The sequence below is a fragment of the Pteropus vampyrus genome, unplaced genomic scaffold (assembly GCF_000151845.1).
Source record: "Pteropus vampyrus isolate Shadow unplaced genomic scaffold, Pvam_2.0 Scaffold151, whole genome shotgun sequence".
Classification (NCBI taxonomy): domain Eukaryota; kingdom Metazoa; phylum Chordata; class Mammalia; order Chiroptera; family Pteropodidae; genus Pteropus; species Pteropus vampyrus.
This window is the reverse complement of record NW_011888932.1, coordinates 5172840-5199417: the sequence shown is the minus strand read 5'-3', so window position 1 is coordinate 5199417 and position 26578 is coordinate 5172840. Positions and strand designations below refer to the sequence as shown.

At 35.8% G+C, this 26578-nt stretch overlaps 1 protein-coding gene across 1 annotated transcript in view; it reads right to left on the bottom strand.

Moving 5' to 3' along the window:
* Positions 1 to 2829: 2829 nt before the first annotated feature.
* IL23R (interleukin 23 receptor) overlaps positions 2830 to 26578 on the bottom strand; it is a 61831-nt gene continuing 38082 nt past the window's right edge. Inside the window, exons 7-11 of the mRNA XM_011369615.1 lie at positions 25885 to 26041; positions 13157 to 13246; positions 10663 to 10768; positions 8113 to 8203; positions 2830 to 3474 (exon numbers count right to left, since the gene is read on the bottom strand). Of these exons, the coding sequence (XP_011367917.1) occupies positions 2830 to 3474; positions 8113 to 8203; positions 10663 to 10768; positions 13157 to 13246; positions 25885 to 26041 (1089 nt within the window). The remainder of the gene's footprint in view (positions 3475 to 8112; positions 8204 to 10662; positions 10769 to 13156; positions 13247 to 25884; positions 26042 to 26578) is intronic.

Sequence of the window (26578 nt, the reverse complement as noted above, 5' to 3'; positions counted from 1 at the left end):
TTCATTTAGGAAGCAGCAACTTAAAAAGATTGTGAGACCCAGAGAAAGAAAGTAATAATAAGCCCAAGGGCTAGATGGAAAGATGAAAATATATACAACTTGTTCCCAAAAATCTACAGAAAATTCTGGCAGAGGAAAGAGAGAGGTGGCAGGGGGCTGGAGTTAGGGGTGACCTGTACAGGAGGGAAAGAAGTAGAGATATTAGTCATTGGAGAATTTTTCTATAGAGGGATTTATCAATGGCAAGCTGATTCTCATATGCTGGCTCCTACCTGTGATTCAAATGGCAATGTCAATGACTCCTCCTGGGAGAGCCTCCCCTGACTTCCCAGTAACCACCGAGTCACTCTCCACCACATTATCCCATTTTACCTCTCTACACAGCATTTATTATCTGGCAGTTTTCTCCTTTATTTTTTTTCTGCCTCTTTCCATCCCCTATTCTCACCCTCTTCCCCACTAAAATGTAAGCGCCTTAAATGGCAATGACAGCCCCATGGATTGTCTGTTTCTTGCCCACAGACTATAAACCCCAAGCTTGCAGGGACTTTACTGGTTTCGTTAACATCCACGGTGCTGAGAGTGCCTTGCACATAGTAGGAGCATTCAACACGTCAGTATATACTTGAATAAAAGAATCATAGAAAGAAAGCCCTTGCCCATTTACCAAGGTTGCATTTTGACAAAGCAATTGAGTTGTGGCAATGGCAGGCACATTGCTTCTGTCACAGGTTTAGTCTCCATTTTTGGTCCATTAGAACCACAAGGGCCAATGGCGAAGATGTCTCCTCTATGCTGAATAGTGATGTGGGTGTGGGGGAAACTCCATAGGAAAAAAAGAAGCCCCCTTTTCACTCCAGAAGGCAAGAAGAAGTGCTAAAGGAGATGCTCACTGTAATGAAAGCATATGCAGAAGATCAAATAATGCTGCAATCCTTGAAGCTTGACAAACTTTTTCAATGTGCGGCAGTTTGCAATTATACTGAAATACACTATGAAAATATTCTTCACATGTTAAAACATGTCTTCATCATGTTGGTAAACATCAAAGATTTATCTCAGTTTTTTGTTATTTCTATCTTAAATACTACCTGTCTCTTTGCTTCATTATATTCTCCCTTTGGAGAAGAATAAAACAAAGGCATGTGATTATTTACAAGTCAAGATATTTAATATTAGCATTTCATTAGTGATTTTAAAATATACTTTCAGAATATGTGAAATATGACAAATATGTACATATTTTAGGATAAGTAGAATAGAATTTCACAATGGGATATGTTTTTTACACTGTGATTAGTAATGTTCCATTTTGGAGCAAAATGTCTTTAGTAAATGATAAAGTAAAATAAAGAGGGTTATCAATGCAGAAAAAGAGATACCTTATAATAAATTAGTTATTTTCTGGACATGAAACAGTCTTCACAGATAGAGTGACCATATGATGACCAGATGGGATGTTTCTGAGAGTGAAAAGGCATACTGATCATATTTAAGATTGGCACAAAAACCAGGATGAACCAGGATGTCTGGTCATCCGCCTCATGGAGATTCCAAATGACGACAAAACTGCTTTTATCATTTTTCTTACTTAAAAAAAGCCAAAAAACCCCAAAATAGCTTGCTCATGTGCTAAACGCATGGTAAGTGACTGCTCCATTTTGATTCACTGTTAATTGTTATACTAAAATTAAATTTTTAAAATCTGAATGTAAGTTATTAATGTTGACAACTGTTAGAAGAGAAAAAGAAATTCAATGGGTAATCTTCATTATTTTCAAACTATTCTGATCATTAAAAAAGTTTTCCCCTTGATCATAAAAATCATTAATTAGAATAGAGAACTCTGTTGGGTACCATTTCTCAGCTTAAAATATGCATTTTATATTTTTCTGATCACCCACCTTTCAATATTGACCTGGCTAGCAAATAGAGTTCATCCCCAGTCCTAGCCCTTATTGACTGTGGCCATCAGGAGCACTGTGTTGAGATGATTCTGAGGTCACCTTAGGGCTCAGCAGAAAGGCATATGGTGATCAGCTCGTGATGTCCGCAGGAGACATGGGATATGGAGCGATGGCAGGTATGGCAAGTATTACCATCCCAGTTTGGACATATATCAGTAATTTTCTGACGTATCTAATACATAGTTGATTACCAAAAAAAAATTACACCTTACTGATCCTGCATCTGCTACCTCATTAATTCTACTACAGTGTAATTAATGCACCAAATATGCCACAGGAGAACAATGTCATCAGCCTTAACTTGCACGAAGATAGCAATCTCATGATTTCCACACATCATTGTTTTACAACTCTCTTAGTCCAAATCTCTAACACCTGAATAGAAAACAGTAGAAAAAATAATACAGCAAACGTGCTAGTTAATTGCTCCTCTGTTTCTATCTTTTACTTATTTTGTTGTGAGGACTATGTTTTTATCTACTCAAGAGAATCGTAAGCAGTAAAATGAAAATTAAACTTGCTTCTCCCCTTGCAAGCAAATATTAATGTCTCGATTTTAAAGAATTATTTTCAGTATTTACTTCATTACCACATATTTTGTATTATTTATCTTTTATACCACAGAAAACAATCTGTTCTGTGCCTTGCAATGAGGGAAAATAAAAAAGATATGATACTTTAAAAAAAGTACAGATGGGGGTCCCTAATATTGCTGCTTCTTTTGTGACCATGAAGAATGTTCCATCTTTGAACCTTAATTCTCTAATTTAAAAAAATAGAGCAGAGGTAAATTTATGTTGAGGGGGAGATCCAACTTCAGATTGCAAGGCAGCTTTCCCACATTAATTTTGACTATACCTCTCTACTTTTCCAAGAATGAAATCCTACTGAAATGGCTTTCCAAAATATTTTGTGGAAAATAAGGATTAACACAAGGCGATTCCTCATTCATAATCCCTAAACAGGAAACAAATTCATCAGGCAGCAGGGTCTGTTCTGTTTCATTGGGTGGAGCATTTTCCAAAAGCATGGTGGTTTCCTCCTCTATTGAGTTTTGCATATCTGGAGGACTGCATTCTCCTTGATTTAAAATGAGGCTTAATTCTTCACGAAATAGTATGTTGCTTAACGAATTCACACTTGAGACAGAAAAAGCAAAATCAGAGTTTTTAAACCGAGCATTCTTTCCCAGGTCTAAGGAATCAACTGATGGTTTGAGAGTTGAGGAAACGGTTTCATCGTCATTGCTGGGGTGGTTTCCCTCAGTGAGAAAATTTGAAATCTGGGGTTTATATCCAGTGCTCAGATCAGGAATATACCCAACCGTAGTACTGGTGAGTAATGACTTTTGCAGGCATCCTCTCGTCTCCAGGGATCCTGTGTTCCTCTTCTTCTTGTAGTCTGTGGGTTTGCGTTCTTCTGGGAGAAAGATTTCTATCTCTGCAATCACTGGATCAACATATAAGACCTGTTCGCTGGAATTATTATTCATAAATTCACTCTTTTCCTGGAAAGAAAAACATTATTTTATTTTGCATAAGACATTAAAAGGGGCCAGCTGGATAACTGAGTAAGAACTAGAATTCTGCTTTCCCTCTATTTTCCTTTCCTTCTCCTTTTTCTCATATTGTTTCTCTTCCCATATGATTTCCTCCCTTGTCCTTTGTTATCCTGCTTGATTCCAAATCCTTATTAAATTTTCCCCTGAGGAGCCTGAAAGAAAGAAGTAGTAAAAATAATCTATGTTTTAAGCACATGTCAGTTTAAAAATTTTAAAGAAGCATCTTGCAGATTAACTTGCATATTATTTCAGGGCCTTTTAAAATCTGGTTTGGGGAACACGCTGGATATTTCTTAATATTATGGAGCCTTACCGCAAGAAAATACTCTGTTGCTTAAATGAAAAAAAAAATGGAGTGCGGGGGAGAATCCTGTGTTGCTTCTATTTGAGAATAAGTTTGTAATAAGTGCTTTGAGTTGAGATTCTAAAGGTGGGCAGCTACTTACAGTTCAGACATGTCTGTGATGATCAGGAGCATGGATGAAGAAGGTTTTTATTTGTATAAAAGCTTGATGATTCTTCTGGGTAAGAAAAGGACTTGAGGCCTTCTACCTGATGCCTGGCTTCCTAGGGCAAATAACTCCCACCCAACACAGTTATAAAATTATAGTGGCCTGCTATGGACTGAATGTTTTTCTCCCTCAAAAATCCATATGTTGAAGCCTAATCCCTAATGTGATGGTATTAAGAGGCAGAGTCTTTGGGGGGTAATTAGTCTTTGGGTGGAGCTCTCAAGAATGGGATTAGTGCCCTAATAAGAAGAGACAGGAGGGAGATGATTTCTCCCTCTGCCTTGTGAGGATCCAGCAAGAAGGCAATGTCTGCAAGAAAGCTCTCACCAGGAACCCAAATTGCCAGTGTCTTGATTTTGGACTTCCCAGCCTCCAGAAATGTAAGAAATAAATGTTTATTGTTTAAGCCACACAGTCTATGGTATTCTGTTATAGCAGCCCAAGCTGCCTAGAACAAAACCTCATCTGAAGGAAACCCTAAGGTTCACTTCTAATCCCAGGAATCCAGAATGGGAAGGAAGTTGGGCAAAAAGAAAGACCTCGAATAAAGCGGCATTCGAAATTTTTTTCATGCACAGCCTCCCCATGAAACTTACAAAATTTGGACTGGGATGGGCAGACATGTATAGTAATCCTATCTTCTTCACAGGGAATACATTCCAAGACCACTAGCGGATGCCTGAAACCGAGGATAGTACCTAATCTGACCTATAGAGTCATGAGCTATAAAACGATGTTTTGGTCAATGTGGGATCACATATATGATTGTGGTCCCATAAGATTATAATGGAGCTGAAAAATTCCTATCACCTAGTCACGTCATAGCTGTAATAATGTCATAGTGTAGCACATTACTCATGTATTTGTGGTGATGCTGGTGTAAACAAACCTACTGCGCTACCAGTAGTATAAAAGTATAGCACATATATGTACATAACAAATATGTACATAATAAACTACTATGTTATTATATGTATTTACTATATTATATACTCTTTTATTATTATTTTAGAGAGTACTCTTTCTACTTATAAGAAAAAAGTTTGCTGTAAAACAGTATGCCATTTTAGGCTGGCAGCAGCCTCATACATCTCATGTTTACCCTGTCTCTTGATTACATCATTTCTCTTGTGCTTGGTTTAATCTTGTATTGTTTGGTACAGTAACATGCTACACAGGCTTATAGCCTAGGAGTTATATACTATATAACCTAAGTGTGCAGTACGCTACACCATCTAAGTTTGTGTAAGTGTACTCCATGATGTTTGCATAAGGACAAAATTTCCTAATGACACATTTCTCAGAATGTATTCAATCGTTACTCAGCTCATGACTATCTATACTGTGTTTTTTTTCCTTTACATACATACACTTTATGGTTTCTCTTTGGCATATTCAAATTGCCAGCTTCACTATTCTCATGCTTTGGGGCCATTATCAAGTAAAATAAGGGTTACTTGAATGTAAGCACTGTGATACCGCAATAGTCAATCTGATAACCGAGTGGCTACCAGGTGACTAATGGATGGGTAGCATGTACAGTATGGATACGCTGGACAAAGAGATGATTCCCATCCCAGGTTGGATGGTTTGAGATTTCATCACACTACTCAGAATGGCATATAATTTAAAACTTATGTATTTTCCATTTCATATTTTTGAACTGAGGTTGATCGCAGGTAACTGAAATATGAAACCACAGATAAGGAGAGACTGCTGTAGTTAAAGATCAGATGAAGTCAGAGGAACTAGATACACTATAGAAACTAAGAATGCAAAGTGGCTATGTTCCAAGGAAGGAGGCATTTTCCCCACTTCAGGCTGGTGACTGAGTGGAGAAGTGGGTGGGAGTTGAACCACGATGAAGGACACAGAAGACCAATGGGGACGATTCTAGAACGAGGAGGATAAAGGAAGCAGAGGATCTGATCACAATGAGATCAGAGACAATTCTTTGAGCCACATTAAGTTCCCAATTGCCTAGGATAATTAATGAGGGAACAAGATAGAACTACTAAGTGGAATGAATATCAAGACTACACTATTTATTTTCTGTACTTTGATGAATATACGCTTGCCCTTTGGTTAACTGTTAACTGTGCACTTCATTACATATGTAGGTTCAGTTGTTCTGGATCACTCCTCCACTGTTAGGCAAAATTTCCTCCTTCAAAACCAGCCACATCCACACCTTGTCCCTCCTTCGTGTATCTGGAGACAAAGATCCCTCCTGCTCTAGGTGAACTTTCCACCTCTTCTTTTTAGAACATCCCCTCCCCTCTCCACAGTCTTGTTTAAGCAATTTCCTCCAACTGTAATAGTCTTTCTCAAACCTGTCTAATTTTCTACAAACATGCTTCTGACTCCACACCCCTCTGGAGCTACTGTCATTCATTCATTCCATGAGTATTTGAATTCCATGAGTATTCCATGACCACATATCGGCAGAACTCCTTTTTCCCTTTCTTCACTTCCCTTCTAGTACACCTCATCGAAAGATGTCTACATTCTTAGTCCCTACTTCCTCACTTACCTTTCACCTCTCAGCAGAACCTCTGTGCCAGGATCACTAGTGATCTGCTCCTTGTCACATTCCATGGACTCATTTACTCCTTATGTTGTGGACCCTCTACAAATTGGTGAGCCCTGTGATCCTTGCCTCCTGACGTTTAGTCCCCATCTCGCTATGCTCATTCTCTGACCCTCCTAATTCTGCCTCTGTCTTAGGACCATGTCTATTTCAACTGAAAACACCTCACTGGCTCCTCATTGTCTTTAGCAGTTGTTTTCAACCCCTCAACAGTGTTCTCAGCATTGGCTGCATAGTGGAATTACTTGGGAAGCTTTGGAAAATACAGATGCCTGAGTCTTCCCAGGCCCACCCTTCCCCCAGAGATCCTGGGTTGTGGCCTGGACAATGGGATTCTAATATGCAGCTAAGGCTGAAAACTGTTGCCTTAGGGACTTCTCTGGGGTTAGGGGCAGACTAGGCTTTCCAGAGCTCCAAATAGAGCCACTTTATTTGTTTTACAAATACCTGTCTTCTTCACATCATTTAAACACAGAGTTCCTAGGCAAAAATAATTTCTTTTTAAGTTTGAAAACTATTGGTCAACAGGATGAAGTCTGAGTTCCATAGTGCTAAGACCTTTCGTGATCGATCCCACTCATCATTCCAGCATTATTCCAGCCACGCCTCACATAAAGCTTTTCGATAAAGCAATATCCAACATGCTCTTTTCATTTGTGTGCTTTTACTGAAGTTATCCTCTCTGTTTTGAATGTTCTCTATTTCTCCTGAGCAATTCCTACTCATATTTCAATATGTGTCCTCTATCCTCTTGTTATGTTTGGTCTCATTTCTGTCACTGCACTTACATTGCTGCATTGCAATGCTTGGATAATGTGTCCATCCTATCCACTGGGTTTTGAGCCCCTTGATGGCCAGGCCAGAGTGCCGGAAGGAGCACACACAGCAAATTATTCCCTTTAGCCATAATCATCAGCAGTTCTACCACAACTAGCAAAATCTTCATATACCCTCAGGGTCTTCCCAGCTCACTTGTCTCTTCTTTGCTGAATTGGAAACCTGGCACACCCCTGGTGACACCATTTCTCATAGTCCTCTCACATTTATTTTTTTGAATTCCATTGGGTAGTAGAAGTGAAGTGGTGTCCTCCTTGGGCTTTGCCTGCTTCTCCAGTCTGATGTAAAACAGAAGTCCCCTTATGTCTTCGACTCTCATTCTATTGAGCTATTCTGCCCTCTTCCTTTGGTCTCTGAAGATATCTACCAATTGCATGGCCACCAAGTGACTCTGGTACCTGGCCCACAATCTTCCACTTTACTTTTATCTTTTAAGTAACATTATTTCTTTCTCCTGTCCCTAACTCCATTCTCTCTTCCCTTTTAAGTATGATTTGAAATATGTGTAATTTTGTTTCTACATATATTAATACAGTTATGCTAATATTCACACATCTCTATTTATTTGAATGGATATTCTACCCTGTTGGACTGCACTCTTAGTCAAAGTTGCCATTTAGTTTTTATTTGATGGTGTTTGATTACCTGTAGCATTTTCGCAGCATTACTGTTTTCCATATTAGGAATGTTTTCATGAAGCCATTTTGGTATTAGCAATAAGATTCTCCTTTTAATTCTAAAAAACAAAAACGACACATTAGAAGAAGCACTTTCTTTTAGGACTGGTGTAGGCATTCACGTAGGAGATTAGGAAATCAACTGGAATGGAATGTATAATAAAAACCAAACTTTCTGAAGCAGGAACTAAGATTTCTATCTCTTACTTGAAATAGTTAAGTGGAAAGTTGATTCAATTTCTGTTCAGATTTTTCTTTTCTCTCTATTGCTCTGCTTCTCTCTAATGAGCTGGAACGTATCAAAACACTTATGCTTAGATTCAAGATAAATGGGAAAGCCACCCTGGAAGTGAAATTATACACATTTTAGATATGGCAAACCATTATAAGCAGGAGATATCAGTGTGGAAAATTTTGGAAAACTTAGGAATATTTTATAGAACTTTCCAAGGTGACCGTAACCACAGAAAAATATTTAAAAAGAGAATGTCATATAATAAAACTGTATAATTTGAGTTCCTCTAATTCTGAATTTGTAATGATTCCAGAGTTAAGAAGATAGTGATGGCGCTAAACTTTCTTCCTATGGATGGAGCGGGAAGCTGGGGAAGTTGTAGGCACAGCGAGAATACCAGTTTTGACTTAGGCTGTGTGCTTAAGGAACTCTAGGGTGGGGATGATGGAAAGAAGAAAGAGAAGCTGTGTACCACGCACTTCTTCCCCCAAGCTACCCCTAGGCACTGCCACTGTGTTGAAAGTACTTTCTGCTTTTACAGTAAAAATTGATTTGAACAAAGAGGTTGTACCAGGAACTTAGAAGAGACTAAAGTGATCTCTGGCACATTTTCCTATGTTAACAATGCACCCATTAACAACAGACCATGCTAGTTTATCTGCATAAGCAAGCTTCTCTGAGGACTTTTACTAATTAACAATCAAAATGGCTGAATGTACTTTGCTAGCCCAATTTGACCTTGAACAGTAGGGTAAAAATAATTTCTTTACAATATTTTGCAATGTTTTATAGTTCAGCTTTTTTACTAATTTACATTCTCTTTCTATACCTAAAATTAAACCAAATTAGTAAATTCATGCTATTGTAGGAAAATTTTTATACAGCATGCTGATATAGTGAGAATGTATATTCTCACTATAGCCACTCTTGGTTTCATTATATTTAAAATATTTTATGCTCTGTTTTCCAGTTCTATTTATTAAATAAGGCTTATATAAATTATATATAGTTATAATAAATAACAATATCTGCTCATACATAAAATACATTAGAATTATCTCTTGTTTTTTTTAAATCTTTTTAAAAAGAATAGTTATTTAAATAATTAAGTTAGCAAAGAATTATCCTATTTTCTCATTTGTTATTACCAACAGGCATTAATTTTAGGTTATTCTTAGTAACAAATTCAATGCTATTTAAAATTTGACACTAGGACATCTTTGAATAACAACACAAATATTAATATTTTTATGTGGTATAAGTTTGAACATTAAAATATTTCAAAGGCTTTATAATCAAGTATATTTTAAAACAACCTAAAATAAAGTACCATATATATTTGTCCATCTCACAAGAATATGGGGGATATGTTTATTAATGTGTAATTTAAATATTTAAGTTCTGACGAAGAAGTATACATAAATAAAAACAATCACTAGTATATTTTATTTAGAATACCTCATTCTAAATCTTTCTGCCATGTCTTAATTATAAATTTAAAAGAAAGAAAGATTATCTCATGAAGCAAGTGATAGAAATAAATAGAAACTCAGTGTCTATTAGGCAAAGTACATTCATACGTGTTAAAGTTTGTGAGTCATTGGATGTACTGGGAGACTGCCACATGAAATGACAAGAAATATGTTCTGTGTGTCTAGTAGAATTTAGGAAAGTGAAGGCCTTGTTTTTCCTAAAGTCCTATTTTTCAATAACTAGGCATAGATCTTTACTAATACCATATTGGAAAAAATGATTAATGGAGGCCAAGAAGAATGGGCATTGGGGCTAGATGCTAAAACACTTAACACAATTGATACTAAAGGGACGAATTCAGATGTTAACACATTTCTTTTCACACTGACTCAGGGGATTTATTTGGGTAGAATTTGATGCAGGTTATGACTTAACCACTCTAAAAGATGCAGCCACAGTGAGAAGATTGTGTAGTGAAGGAGAGTACATACATAGGCTGTGATATCAGTCCTATCTGGACTCCTGGCTAGTGCTTAGTGACTTTGGACTAAGCACTTAACCTCTCTAAGCCTCCCGTAAGTCATTATGAATTAAGCTATAGAGCTTTTCTAGCAGGGTCACTGTGAAGATTAAATGAATGACATTTATAAAGAGTTTGGCATAGGTAGGTACTCAAATACTATTCCTTTTGTTTTTCCTTTCTCTGAGTAAAAATGTTGATGGATGTTTCTCATAAATAACTAAATTGACGACATTGTGGTGGTACAATTATATGGCCAAAATCAGAAAACAAATCCTACAAAAACCTACCCAGTTCGGAACGATCTGTTAAATATCCCAATCAAAGAAAGAATTGACAACACAACAGCAAAGAAGACCATTCCCAATAAAAGTCCAAAGTTTTGTTGCCTGTCGTCTGAAAGGAAAGAAAAAATAATTTTAGCTAAACATTAGTTTCCCTGTGATGTCAGAATCGTCATTCTCTCTACTCTGGTCAAAAGGAAGGTCATTGATCTCAAAGAAAAAGAGAAACAGGGAAACAAAATTAACATTTACCTTGGGCTGTAAAGTGATTGCCCTTCCAAACTGCATGACAATACTTTTTGTTTGAGAAAGCTAGGTTACATATGTATGACGTCAGTGGGTTTCTAGAAGTGCATCTCTGGTAAATGTGGTCAGCATTAGACTTTTTTTGGAGCTGTGTGTGCATATTTTGTATAAAAAGTTTGTTGATGAACCTCACTTGGTTTGACACAAGTGAGAATTCCCAATTGCTTGTAACAGAGTCTAAAGCTGGCCACAATCACAACTGAGGTTTTTTATTTCCCTTAATCTTTTGCGCAAGATAAAAGTCATATACAACTTGTCACCATTCTTCAAAATTTACTATTCATGAATCTTTTCCTGCTGAGAAAGGACAGTCACCCTACTTAGGAAAATACGTTATAAAAATTTTTTTCGATTGCTATATATCTTTCACTCACATTTTATTTTAAAAACAATGCTAACTGCTTTTCTTGAATTTTGAAGTTGAATTAACCACCTGAAATCTTTAAATAATTAATATAATATATTCAACATGTGTTACCTACCAGGCTCATCATATTTTCTTCCTAATACATGTAAAACTCTATTTTCTATTTTTGAATATAGACCATAATCAAGAAATGACTTATCACACTGGAGTTTGTTTAGAGCCATTGTGAGTATTGACTTCCCTCCCATCCTCCTTCCTCCCTCCCTTTGGCAAATGTTTGTCGGATACATACCAAGAGGCAGACCCTGTATTGGCCCCTCCCTAGTTATTTCCCAGCTGGCCTATTACACACCTGGGGGTGTCCAGGATTTTCAGGCCCTCTTCTGAAGCCAATTGGTTGACAGAGGCCAGTGTAGCTTAAATCACTACAAAGTCCCAGTGGGATATGGAATTAGTGTTTTTCTAGGACTAAAATGCAATTGCTGAAGATTTCATACAACTAATGAGAGGTGCTGACTGCCACATACCCTTGGGCGTTAGTGCCAGGGGGAGGGTGGAGAATCCCCATGTTAATATAGGACTGGGGCAAAAGGGTCTAAGGATAGAGCATAGTGACCTAAGATACCTGCATTTGAAATTGACCATGCCATTATCAGCTATGTAACCTCAGAGCATAATTATAAACTTGCTGAAGCTTAAGTTTCCTCTTCTGTAAAATAGAGATAATAATACCTAATAGAGCTGCCCTGAGTTCCTAGCCTCCACAATTCCCACAGATATATCGAGGTTCGGGTCTATGTAGGCACCTGTAATTAGGCATCTGTACTGAACCCAAGCACTTGGCTTATAGTTGATTCACATATACAAATTCAAAGTGCTCATACCTTGCTTCATGTTTATAACATTTACTGCCACCTGACTTTTTTCTCATTGTTTTGTTTGTTGTTTTTCTCCTCCTGTCTACCTAGAATGGAATCTCCATGAAGACAGGGGCTTTGTTCATTTTTTCACTGCTGATTCCCCAGTATCCAGACCAGTGCCTGGTACATAGTAGTTGCTTAATGAGTATTTGTTAAATAAGTAAGCAGAAGTCAATATAACCTGCAAAACTTCTTAGACTATTCTTGCCAGACTTCTACGTAAGGACATGAGTAGTCTACCAGTGGTCAGTGGTGAAATAGTAATTCCTAAAGTTTTTCAATTTGAAATTTCTGTTCAGAGTTATATTTGCCCCTTTGCACAACCTGATCTAATATCTTTTTGTGCCTAAAATATTTAGGTATGCTCATCAATGGAAAATCCTGAGTCATACTAACAAATAAAATAGGAGCTGGTTTATATGAGAGAATGAGCACAGACTTCAGGATTTGAAAAACAGGATTTCAATTCTAGTTTGTCACTTAGTGCGACCTTGGACAAGTTCTCCAACCTCTCTGAGCTCCAGTTTTCCCATTTATAAAATAGATATGCAACACTTACCTCACTTTGTGTTTTTAACATTGAAAAAGATGAGGTATATAAAACTCCTAGTACATTGTAGACACTGAAATAACGAAAATTTTTTAGAAAGAAGTTTTGGGGTTTTCAGTCCCAGCACCATTTGAAATGAAAGTATATCCAATCCAGAGCAAAAGCTGGCAAAACCCACCTAGACTACTCCTTAGATTCAATTGTAAGCATATCTTTGTTGATTATTTTCCTGTAGAAAGCATATGGCAAATCTTCTTATTAAAATATTTGTGTCTGACATAATTTTTCAGTATAGAGAATTGAAATGAATGATTATTAGTAAAGACTACTAGAAAAACCCAAGTTGTATTTTCTTACCAGAAGTAAGGTGTCCTTTAATGATGGAAGCAGTAAGAAGCCCAGAATTTTGAGTATCATGTTGGAATGATTTCAATGTGACCTGGGAAACTAAAAGAAAAAGAAAATAGTGTCAGCTTCTTATATTTTGCTCTCAGGTTAAGAGAGTTTCTTCATTTGTTGGGAGATTTTTAAAGTAAACCAGTAACTCTAACAAGCTTAAAAGATGGAATAAAAGCAAAGGCCTTCAGTTATGTGTATCTTTTCTTCTTTTTATTTAATTAAGTAAATTCTAAAGACAAAAACAGTGGAAAACAAAACAAAACAATAAAAACTACTTAGGGTTTGTAAAACTTCAAGGTATGTCCACTAATTTCATGAGGCTTCTAGGCAACAAATACCGAAGAGCTTTATTTCATTCACTGGGCCAGAAAACAGACACAGTAACTGGTCTCTACGTGATTCCTTCCAGTAGATGACAATAAAATTTAGGTTTCCTTAAGAGCCTCCAAGATGTGTGACTTTTGCTTTTGCGTAATCTTTGAGATGCTGTTTGTGAGCAGCATCTTGACTCCATTTAAGAAGCCCAGTTTTGATTAGCAGACACTTTGAGGTTGTAACACAGGGGTGGAATGCCATTAATGACTTCCCTCTGCTTCTTCCCTGCTGGCAAGGATCCTGGCCACAGCCCTGTCTAGTCATAAAGGCTGTCAGGACACTGCTAATGAAAGCTTCTGCCCAGGGTGGAGTGAGCGGTGTTGGCAGCTAACTCGATTTCTGTCTGAACTCAAAGAGTCCTGGAGCTTCCTTACCCACCTCCTCCCTCCTGATAATTAAAAGCTGCCAGGGGTGACTGCAAGGACACGGTTCTCCTAGCTGACAGAAGACATTCCTGAAAATGGTTCTAAGCTCCGGATCCCCAAGAAAGCCTCAAACCCTATTATTCAATTATTCTGATTTCAATGTTCAAATTCTTCTTTTAAAAAAAATTACTTTTGGGACCAGGGAGAAATCACAACTTGAGGGTGTCACTAAGATATCACACACTTGTATAACAAGTTATGTGGCCCAGACAACTCTCTTTTGAGAAAATATCATAGAGTTCCAATTAATAGGTTCCTATGGGCCTTTGGACATTTTTGAGTAAGGCTGACCTGGGTGCCAGCACAGGCTCAATTAAAGAGTGGTTTTCTAAGGACAATAGGTATGGGATTTTAGAAGATGAAAATATCAGAAAGCCAGAAGTTCTTTTCTGTGTTTTTATCCTGGTTTCTTCACAGCAGGAGGGAAATGTTTCACTGTGAAGTGTGACAAATTAGAAATTCTTTTTGGCTTCTCAATGGTTCACTAAATCTCTTTTGTTCTCATATATGCAATTCCATCAAACTCAGAGGGAACAAGTTTATGTGCCATGGCCAACGGCCAGGTTTATTCATCTAAATTAGTATATTATAGGCTATGCTCATCCTCAGGGAACCCGTGCAGGAATATGCATGTATATTACTTTGAAATTTAAGAGAAATATTACATTAAAATGTAACACTATTTCCAATTTGGCAAAATCATGGGTTTATAGCATGTTGCTGAATTATTTTTGTTTTCAGGTTCATTATTTTAACATTAGCATTTTTATTTAAAAGAAATATATGGTGTAATTGGCTTTTAATACAGGTTAATGTAATTCTGTTGTATAAACTATAGGTGGTTATTTGGCAATGAAACTTCAGATATTAATTTGCATTTTGTAAAAATGATTTTCATATCTGACTAGGGCTTTATTAACCTAATAAAGAATAAACACAGTCTTCCCTTAGGGTCTTTTGTTATCATAGTTTAAATCAATCAGGCACATCAATTTAAATTTGATTAAATTAAAGCAATTTAAATTAGAGGCTTAATTATCAGAGAGTAATTTCATAAAGAATCAGATCTCTGAAGTAAGACAATTCATAAACAAGATCATTATAAAACAAAGAGAAAAAAGAAAAAGAAAATAAATAAAAAGGAAAAAAGATTATTCTAGAAGATATCAAGCTAATGGAAATATTTTTAAGTGGACTGAAATGAAGCCATATAGATTATGTTTTTCAGAACATACTGCCACCAAGTGGTTAGGTAATTTCTTATTAAATTGTACTTAATCGTTTTTCATTATAAAAACAGTCAGTAACTATAAGAGAAAAGAATTTTAACAGGAAAAACAAAAGGAAGAGAAAAAATCCTTATATCATGAACATTTTTTTCTAATCCCATCCCTTTAAACTATCTGCTATTAGTATTTCATAGTATTTTCAAGTATTTTAACATTCAAAAGCATTCACAAGCACACAATGATGTATACACACATCTTTTGCAACTGAAAACATTATATCAAATAGCTGTAATCATTAGTGTATTGCCTAATGTGCTAGAAAAATTTCACGGTATTTTCATTATTTATTTAATGTCTATTGTGTTATGTCCATAATGAGACAATTCTGTCTCTGCAATGGAATATTAGTTGCCTATACTTGAGTAGACTCAGAAAAACCAAATTGTCTCTAATTTGGTAAAAATTTTTATATAACTTATATACACTGATATTGAATATTAGAGTTAGTCTTACAGAAGACAATATGTTCATGGGGAATTTAGAGGGGTTTCAAACAACAAATGTAGTTTCTTATTATTGGACAAAACTAAAAGTATAACATAACTACATTTTCTGACTCATCAAACACCAGCCTAATTTAATCAGGTCTGCTCAAAAGGACTCGGTTTTAGCAATAATGTATTTTATCTGTTTCTTAGAAATGATGTCAAATCAATCTCCTTAGCCCTTTCCTCTATGTCCACCATGGGACAAAATGTGTTTTGTTATTCTTTTTAAGTGACCGCTTATTGAGTACTAATTATGTTCCAGATAATATAGTAGACTTTATATACTTCATCTCATTTAATCTCACAACAACCTAATCAGGTAGATAATACTATTGTCCTCACTTTATGGATGAGGAAACAAAGATGTAAAAAGGATAAAGCACTTGCCTGAACTCACATAGGTAGAGGTCAGAGAATGAAAATTCCCATCCAGTCTGATACATAGTTTTGCTGGCCGCTGACCACATTAATTAATAACCCTCTGCAGCAGAGAATACAATTTTACATTTGTTCACAAACTCAAAACAATTATTTTTTACATTTGTTAACAATCTTTTGTGTCCCCTACTGGAGATCATGCTCTTTACTAAATGTTTTGTCTTGTTTTTTGTTTTGTTTTTTTAATTAAATATTTTGTCTTGTTTTTTGTTTTGTTTTTTTAATTAAATATATCATGAACATTTTTTTCATTTTATGAAAAATTATTCAAACCCTCATATTAATGGTGATTTAATATCTCATCATGTTTATACTGTATTTATTCTGTTGTCCCCTATTGAGAAATGGTGTAGCTCTGTGGTTTCGAACACCAACTTCGGACTCAGACAAAACTCAGTTCAAGTCCTGGCTCCACCACTTGGAGTTGCATGACTCTGGGCAAGTTGCTTAACCTCTGTGTGGCTGTTTCTTCACTTGTAAAATTGGATAACAGCACTTTACTTATGGGATTTGTTAAGATAGTTTATATAAATCACTTAGAACCAGGCCTTACACAAATTAAAAGCATAATAAGTGTTAGCTTATTACTGGACTTTTAGGTTGTTTCCAAATTCTTACTATCATAACTAGATTTTGGATAGTATCATATATAAACTCCTTTGCACAGCTCTGTTTATTTCCTAAGGCTAGATTTCTGTAAGTGGAATTACTGGGCCAAAGGGTATGGACATTTATAAGGCTCTTTTCTGTACTTCTGCTCTTACTAATCTTGCTGTCAAAGACACACTTAACCAAGGTCTGCCTCATAAAGGCTCCGAGCAAAGCTGACACAAGGACCTTTCTAGACCTTTCTTTCAGAAGGCTCTAGATATTCAAGAAAGAGGAGACATATTAGAAGAGACAGAGGGTATGTTTTTCAAATTATTGGAAGTTCTTTCTTCAATCCTGTTTTTCTTAGACATCTCCTTTTGGTTTCTTTCTAATCTCCTTCTTCTAATAACCTCAGCTTTTAAGTTTCACAGCAAAGTGTTTACTCCCCAGGCCAGTTTAGCTCTATGGTTGGAATTTAACACTATTGGGCCAAGGGTAAAAATTTGACTCTAGTCTATGTCAGCTGGCAAAGAAAAAGGCAATGACCAGACATACCAAATAGGCACCAAACACCCAGGGCAGAGAAAGGATATGTCAGAACCTACTCATTACCACACCCTGAAAAACAAGTCAAACAATGAATCATTTCATGGGTTACAGTGTCATCCTTATACATTAAGGATAAGAAGTTATGCCTAGACATATCCAAGGATTATCTTTATGCCTATATTCTTAGGCTGTAAGTACTTGGTACGTAGAGGGAGAAGAAGGTAAAAAAATATATGTATGGCAATCATATTATTAAAGAGAAAGAATAGGAAGAGAAAAGGTAAAAAGCAGCAGCCACCCAGGAAATTTTCCAAAGTGACATGGATCACATAGAGGTGAGGGTCTGATGTCAAAATGTAGCAAAACTTTATATGTAAGAATGAGCAACTTCCAAGTTTTATGCAGTGGTTTAAGATTCTTCAAAAGTACAGCTTTCTCTCAAGCATAGCATGTACCTATTTTTGAGCCTGAAGAGTCAAGTGGACATTTGCCATCTTTTAGTTGCCCAGAACCAGGACATACTTCTTTTGTGAGCATCCTAAAATAGGTAAGAGGCAGATTGGCGCTTCCCGCTGTGGAAGTCATTAAGTAGCTACAAGCAGATGATCTAAGTCTAATTTATTGGATGCCCTCATCCTCCCACTTGCACAGGACACACATCTCTAGGAAATCACTTAGAATGCAATATGGGTGCAGCAGCTATATCGAGTCTGGTAACAACAGCACCTGTAGGGTATCCAGGGCACAAGTCAGGTAGTGGCAGTAATCACAGTGCCAGCTATAGAGTTTTCACCAGATTCTTTTTAAACTGCAATTTTGACTGTGGTTCTGGCTTCTAATGTTTCTTGGATCCTGTTCATGACCACTTTGCCAGCCTCCCAACTGATTTCTAGCTATCTTCCCAATAACTCTCTTTCTGCTTAAGAGAACCACATTTCATTTCTTTTTCTTCCCACTCATCACAATGAATGGTAGAAATTACAATAGTCGGTACAGGGTAGATAGGTGAGAAGATGTGGAAGGACAAAGAGTAATCTTCCAAAGATGTCTATGTCCTAATCCCCAGAACCTTTGAATAGATTAATTCATATGGTAAAAGGGACTTGAGATAGGGAGATTATCCTAGGTTATAGGAGTGGGTTCAATGAAATCACAAGGTACTTATAAGAAGAAGGCAGAATAGTCAGAGATTGAAAGATGCTATATTGCTGGCATAGGTGGGGCTGCAAGCTGAGAAATGCAGGCAGCCTTTAGAGTTTAGTAAAGGCAATTAAACTGATACTCTCCTAGAGCTTCCAGAAAGAGTACAGCCCTACTGATAGCTTGATTTTAACCCAGTAATACTGATTTTGAATTTCTCACCTCCAGAACTAGAAGATAATAAATTTGTATTGTTTTAAGTTATCAAATTTGTGATAATTTGTTACAGCAGCAATAAGAAACTAATACAGGAAATTATGACTTCTTCATAGAAAAGTGTAATCTTTATTCTCTACTAGTGGATTGAAAAGCTCAGGGAGATTATGAAGCTCTTTCGAGTTGTTTTTTATTTTATAGAACTCTGGTGGTTAATGAAGAACAGGACCCGAAAAAGAATAAAAAATGCAGATGAAAAATATAAAATGATTAGTATTTCAAGGAACATTGTGTGTCTGTTTAACCCAGTTTAGTAACCACGAATCTACAAATTTATAATCCATCTCAATATGAATGAATCAGAAATCTCCAATTACAAATAGCAGTATTTTTCAAAAGTACATTGCCACCCTCTAATTACATTTATTATCACCCACATTTAGTTGCATTGATATAACATTTGTTTCTCTTTTAGACACTAAAAGTCCTGAAAAATTAATGAGAATCTTTATGGAGTCATTGGTAATGCAACAACCAATAGTGTTTTATGAGAACAAAATACAATGTGGTTTAATATCTTGCTCACACATGCCTTCCTTTGGCAAATTGTCAAAAAAAAAGAAGAATATGATTTCTCTGGGAAACTTTTCAACTGCAAGTAGCAAGTCGAGAAAGTTAATTAGTCATTATGAAATGTAACTGCCCTTCCTTCAGGCCTCCGACTTGTCATTAAAGAGATTACAGAGCCTGTACCTTTTCTTCATTACAATGGAATCTGTGTTACAGTGCAAAATTGAAAACATTCCTGTTAAGAAGCTCTTTTTTCACCTTTTTTACATTAGTAGTAGTGAATTTAGGGAATTGACTTTCACATTTTCAGTGTTGGTTTTTTATACTAACAAATTATCTTTTCCTCTTTGGGACTCTTTCTATACTGCTTAGAGACTCCAGGAGTTTTAACAGGACTCTCTGGGTTCGTTGTCTAGAGCTCCAACTTCAGCAACCTTCACTGGCTCTCAGAACCTCAGATAAAACCTCACTTCCAGGGGCAGGGCAGGATCTAGGCTGAGGGCGTAATGTGGGATGTGATAGTTCACTGGGGCAACGATCTTGCATCCTGTGCTTCTGGGGATCCTGGGCTGCTGAAGTGGGCTGGAGTGGTTAGTGAGTGACCCAGGAAGCAGTGGGCAGGAGGAAGAGGAAGCAGAGAGGTGAACAGACTGTACAGGAGACAACAGTCTGAGGTTTTCACGTGCCAACCCTTTTCTGTCCCCAAAAACCACTGTTAACAACATTGATTCTTCTAATCCAAGAACATGGAATATTTTCACATTTATTTGTGTATTCTTCAATTCTTTCATCAATGCCTTATAGTTTTTAGTATACAGGTCTTTCATCTTCTTGGTTAAATTATTCTTAAGTATTTTACTGTTTTTGATGCTATTGTAAATGGGATTTTTAAAAAATATCTCTTTCAGATAGTTCCTTGTTAGTATATAAAAATGTAACTGACTTTTGTGTATTGATTTTTTATCTTTAACCTTTACTGAATTTGTTTATTACTTCTAAAAGTTTTTTTTTTTTTTTTTGGTGGAGTCCTAAGGGTTTTCTATATATAAGATCATGTAATCTGCAAAAAGAGACAATTTTATTCTTTTTTCCAATTTGCATATTTTTTTCTTGCCTATTTGCTCTGGTTTGGACTTCCAGTCCAAATTAATAGAAGAAGTGAGAGTGGGCATCCTTGTCTTGTTCCTGATCTTAGAGGGAAAGCTTTTAGTTTTTTACTGTTGAGTATGAATATGGTGTTAGCTGCAAGCTTGTCATAAATAGCCTTCATTATGTTGAGATATATTACTTCCAGACCTAATTTGTTGAGAGCTTTAATCATGAAGTGTCGCTGGGTTTTATCAAATGATTTTTCCACATCTATTGAGATGATCATATGATTTTTATCCTTTATTTTGTTAATGTATTTATTGATTTGTATATGTTGAACCATCCTTGCATCCCAGGGATAAACCTCACTTGATCACAGTACACGGTCTGTTTAATGTGCTGTTTAATTCTGTTCAATTCTGTCCACATTTCAGTGTACAGGTCTTTCATCTTCTTGGTTAAATTATCTTAAATATTTTATTGTTTTTGATGCTATTGCAAATGGGATTGTTTTCTTAACAGTATAGAGCCCACACCCTACAATTATTGTCCCTCTCCAAAGGTGTGTCTAACCTCTAGATACAGTGGCTCTTACACTTTACTGCAGAAGTATCAGTTGGCTAGAGGCTGAGGAATCTAGGAATCTGCATTTAAACTAGTTTCCAAGCATTTCTAACGCAGATGGTATACAGGCCCCACTCTGAGAAGCACTGCTTTCTAGATACTATACTGAACCAGGATCAGCTGGAAAAACATTATGAATTGCCCTGCAGTGGTTCTGTCTTGGAAAAGGCCACCTCTTGCACCTGTACTTTATCTTCATCTCAGCCTGCCTTATCCTACCCCAGGGTTCCTGGAGCCCTGTGGTTTTGTTCTCATAACCTTAACTCAAATCTACTTCCACATCTTGTTTTCATGCCAAAGTAGAAATAATTGATAGCATCTTATGGTTTACTCTTTTCTCCTGTATTTACATTTTAATAACAAACATTGCATTTAATGAAGTGCTGTTGGCATAGTTTTATTCTTAGCTAATGTGTAGAGGGGAATTTGGTTAGGTGACTAAGAGGGCGATGACATGGGGCCCTCCTAGGTCTCTTAGGAAGGGTGCTGGAATCTCACAGCCTGAGTTATGCCCTGGTTCTATCATTTACCAGCTTTGTAGCATTTGGCAAAACTGCTTGATCTCTCTGGGTTTCATATCTTTTTCCATCTGTACAACTGTAATAATAATTACACTTCTCTTATAGGCCTGTAGTGATGAGTAAAGGGCAATTTATATATATATATATAATATTTATCACAGTGCCCAACACGTAGCAAGCATCCAATAAATGTTAGCTATTATTATTTATTATCCTAAAGTTACCCTGAAATAGCCTCTTAATTAACCTTAAATAACCCTTAATTAACTTCTTGCTATTATACCAGGATAGAAAAATATGAGTTTCTAACCCAGAGAAACCTCTCCTGTGTGTTTGCAAAAGCCTGATATTACATTGTGAAGGCAAAAGCCTGATATTACATTCTGAAGTTGATTGATTTCTTTTTCTTTTTTAGTATAAGGCTTTGTTTTTCATTAAAATCTAAATAGTCTGAGGATGGAAAAGAGAATAAGTCTTATAAGTCATTTAACCCTTGCTATAAATGAGTTTGTTTGGTTTCTTTGGGAGTCCAGGTTTTTAAATCACAATCTAGAGGGAGAGTGATGCGGAAGAATGCTAGGGGCCATACCTACTTCATGATTTGCTCTGCAGTGTCATCCGGGCATAATTTTGAAAACACATTGTTTTTTTTTTTGTTTATTCATTTCCGAATTTACATAAGAGTTTATTTGCGCCAAATCAGTGACATGCTGGGGAGCAAGACCTCAAATGCTCCTGAGAATAACAGTTTTGCAGCTTTTTTTATGCATTTGAAATTAAGGAGCAAATGTATGTGGAGGTGGGAGAAAGCAAGATGGGGGTTGGATTACAGGATAGTTAACACAATTATGTGCTCTCCTAATGGTCAATACCCCTTCGAAGGGTATTCAAAGGTGTGTTAACTTAGATGCACAAGAACAATGAACAGGGCTGGCTTAAAACCTTTGACTAAAGAAGTCATAAGACTGGGGAAAACACATTGTTTTGAGATGAATCAATTTAGTTATACACACATAATTTTAGAACAAAACAGGAAATTCCTGCATGGAGGGAGCATTATTGCCTGGGGTGTGTTTCTTCATAAATAAATAAACAAACCTTTAATAGCTGGGAAAGTTTGGCTGGTCAAAAAACCCCACTATCGAACAAGTTGGTTAACTAAAGCATTACAGAGACTATTATTTCTTTCAACTGTGAAATAATTCAAACTTTATTTGTGAGATTTCATCCTTATTGCTCTCATTTATATCTTTATTTATAATGCTACGTAATTTATTTTTTTTATTATGCTTTTTTTTATTGACTATCTTCTCTAGAATTAAGGGATCTTTGTCTCTGTGCATTGAGATTCTGCAAGCGCCTAGCAAGTGCCTGGTACATGGTATAGGCTAAATGGATATGAACGACTGAATGTATGATTGTCTTTTCATGGAAACTTTTTAAAAAGGCATTTTTAAATCTGATATTAAAGGTTTACGACAAAGCAATTCGGCAACTTGCATCAAACATCTTAAAATGTGCTTAACTCTTGAGCCAATAAGACCTAAAAACGAAAGGAGAGTTTATATGCAAAGTTATTTAAAGAAGTTTATCGATAATGGAAAAAATGCAATAATCTAGATATTGTTTAAATAGAGAAATAAATTATTGTACATTCATAAATTAGAATGCTATGCGGCCATTAAATAGGTTTTTAAACTTAAGAAGGTAGATGAAATAAGAAAATCAGGATTTAAACAGTATATACACTATGGCGCTTATTTAAAATATGTGCATATAGAGGATCTGAACAGACTCTTCTCCCCAGAGGACATACAAATGGCCAACAAACATATGAAAAGATGCTCAACATAGCTAGCTATTAGAGAAATGCAAATCAAAACCAAAATGGGTACCATCTCACATCTGTTAGAATGGCTATAATCAACAGAACAAGTAATAACAAATGTTGGGGAAGATGTGGAGAAAAAGGAACCCTCATACACTGCCGGTTGGGACTGCAAATTGGTACAGCCACAATGGAAAACAGTATGGAGGCTCCTCAAAAAACTGAGAATTGATCTACCATATGATCCAGCAATCCCTCTACTGGGTATTTACTCCAAAGACTTAAAAAATCATGTCCATAAAGATATTTGCACACCAATGTAGATGGAACTTGAGATAATCATGCTAAGTGAAATAAGCCAGACAGAAAAAGTTGAACATCACATGATATCACTTATATGTGGGATATAAACCTAAAAGTAACAAAGGAACAGGACAAACAAACAGAGACTCATGGACATGGACTATAGACTAGTGGGTAATTACCAGAGGGTAGGGGGTGAGGAAGTAGGGGAGAGGTAGATGGGATAAAAGAGGTCAAATATAGGGCCATAAGGAAAGCGTGAAGTGGGTAAAGGGGATCAAATATTGGTAACTGAAGGAAACTGGACTTTGGGTGGTAAACACACAATAGAATATACAGATGGTAAATTATAATGTACACCTGAAAATTATATAATTGTATTAACCAATGTTACCCCAATAAACTTAATTTAAAAAAATATGTGCATTGGAAACGGCAGTGATTTCTAGGTTGTGTATTACAATAGACTTGCATTGCTTTTACAAATATAAAAAAAGAGATAAATTTTTAAGAAGATTTAATATTAGCACTTTCCCTAATACACTTTTACTGTTTCTTGTTTAACATGCCTTAGAAAGGAATTCATACCAAAAGAATAGTTTATATTTCTTCTTAGCTAACATGTTAAACTTGTATAGGTGCAAGTTTTCAAGAATATTTAATTTTAACTGGCACTTTTGCTTTAAGTGATTTTTTTCCTCGGGAAATGAAGACTTAATTTAGACTTGTTGCATGGTAGCTATGACGTTCCTATTCATTTGATGTAAGGTTTAAGACCTTTTAAAGAAGAAAAAATGTGGTCTTATACTTTACTTGTAGAATACTTTAATAAACTGCTCCTCCATTTTGATGTAATTGGTTAAAGAAATTGATGAGATTGCTGAGGGCTAGTGATGGGTAAGAAAACTTATATTCTAGTTTAGGTGTTATTTCTCACTAGCAATGTGCTATTTAGCAATTTACACCTCAGTTTCCTCATTTTTAAAATGGTACCAATTACACTACTAAATGTAGCTAATGCAAAGATCAAACAAGCTTGTACATATTGGTACTTCATAAGTGGTAAATAAACGTTAGTTATCAACTTGAATAATTTTGCTAGACAATTCTACATTTCATTTAAAAATAATGGGTTATCGACTAAATTATGACTAGTATAAAATGACATCTAAACTGCTGAGAATTTTAACAGTATCAACTGAAGACAGAATATCTTGAATTAAAAATTAATGTGTAAAAAAGAGAACTGAGACTCAGTATAGATTCCCTTCATAATGTGTATCTTAGATTTGGGCATTAGAGGGCGCCAAGAGAACTTTGAAGCTAGTCTTTGGAACTTGGTTTACTCTAATTACATCAATATTTATAATGTTTTTCAAAGTGCTTTGCCTACATAAAACACAATTTTAAGATATTATGCTATAATAAAGATGATATTAACAATATTGTGGTTATAATTAAGTTCTTCACTTCTGAAAAGAAAAAAATAAATCTAGTGTATAAATTACCTATAATAGGACGACATCTTCAGAATAATGGGGCCATTATGGAATATGATGACAATTACAATTGATTCATTTTATTATTTGCTTATAATTAAAGTCTATTTGGCTAATATTTTATTGAATGACATGTGTCAATGAGTAGAAAAACAAACTAATAATGTTAAGAGCAGGAAATACCTAAAGATTAAATAATAACTCAGCCAGATTTTGAGACAAGAATAAAATAATCCTGTGTTTAAGTGTTTTAACTCTTTCTGATTGTTTGCATACAGTAGGTAATCAATATTTATTGATATGATTTGATTTGTGTTTCTTTTAGGAGAATATATTTTATCAGAGTGAACTAACAAGTTGGCTGTAACTCTTAATAATGTTTTTCAAAACAAGGTCTTGGATTATTATATGCCTCACAATCACCCAGGATGTTTTTAAGAAATGCTGATGCCTGAGCACCCGCTCCCCCCTCCCCCGCCCCCCTGCACCTCAGGCTGGTGGAGGAGGGACTTACCAGGTGGCTTTCACTGGTTTTTATGCCCAGGAATGTTTGAGAACCATTACATTAATTGTAGTCTTCTTTAACAAAACCAAAGCAAAATGACAATTTAAATGTTACCACCTACCCTAAAATAGTTTTGTCGACTTTGATAAAAGTCAAAAAGAAAAAAAATGTGTATGATTAGAAGAGAGAGAGGTCAAAAGAAAAGCCTAAGAGATTAAATATATAAATACACTCACTTGTTTCAGGTGTTTTATGGAAAAAGGGTGAACTCCAGGACTGCCAGTAGCTTTTACCTGTTTCTTGACATCTCACTTGAAATACATACTTAGTGTTTGGCTCCAAGTAGAATTCTGACTGTTGCGTATATGTAAAATTGGTGTCAAATTCCTTAACCTAAAATGGATGAATAACAATAATGAAATGATACACCGTGCTCTTAAAACGAACGATTATTCCATTTAGTAGAAATGCATGGAGCACCTGTTATGTTTCAGGCACTCTTCTGGGAAAATAAAGAGAAATAGGGTACTTTATATGAAATGGCCATACATAATCAAATGCATGTTATTTAACATTAAAAATGAAATACACATTGTGTTTGACAACTCTCTCAAGCTTTTAAATCTCAAGGAAATCCAAATGTAATATACTCTTAATTTTGGAATAGCTGATTTTAATGGAGTGAGAGAAATGGGGGACATAGTAGCAATTGTTTGAATCCTGTCTCTCCCCTCCTTTCGATCTCTTTCTGGAATTGGGTATTTAAATCAATAATTACTCATGAATAGTGAAATAATTTCACTTGCTAATGTTGACTTTTAGAAAAAATTACTCATAAGCTAATCTGTTAAATTGGTTCTTATTGCAGATTTATGCAGATTCTATAATGCCTAATGTGTGTGTGTGTGTGTGTGTGTGTGTGTGTGTGTG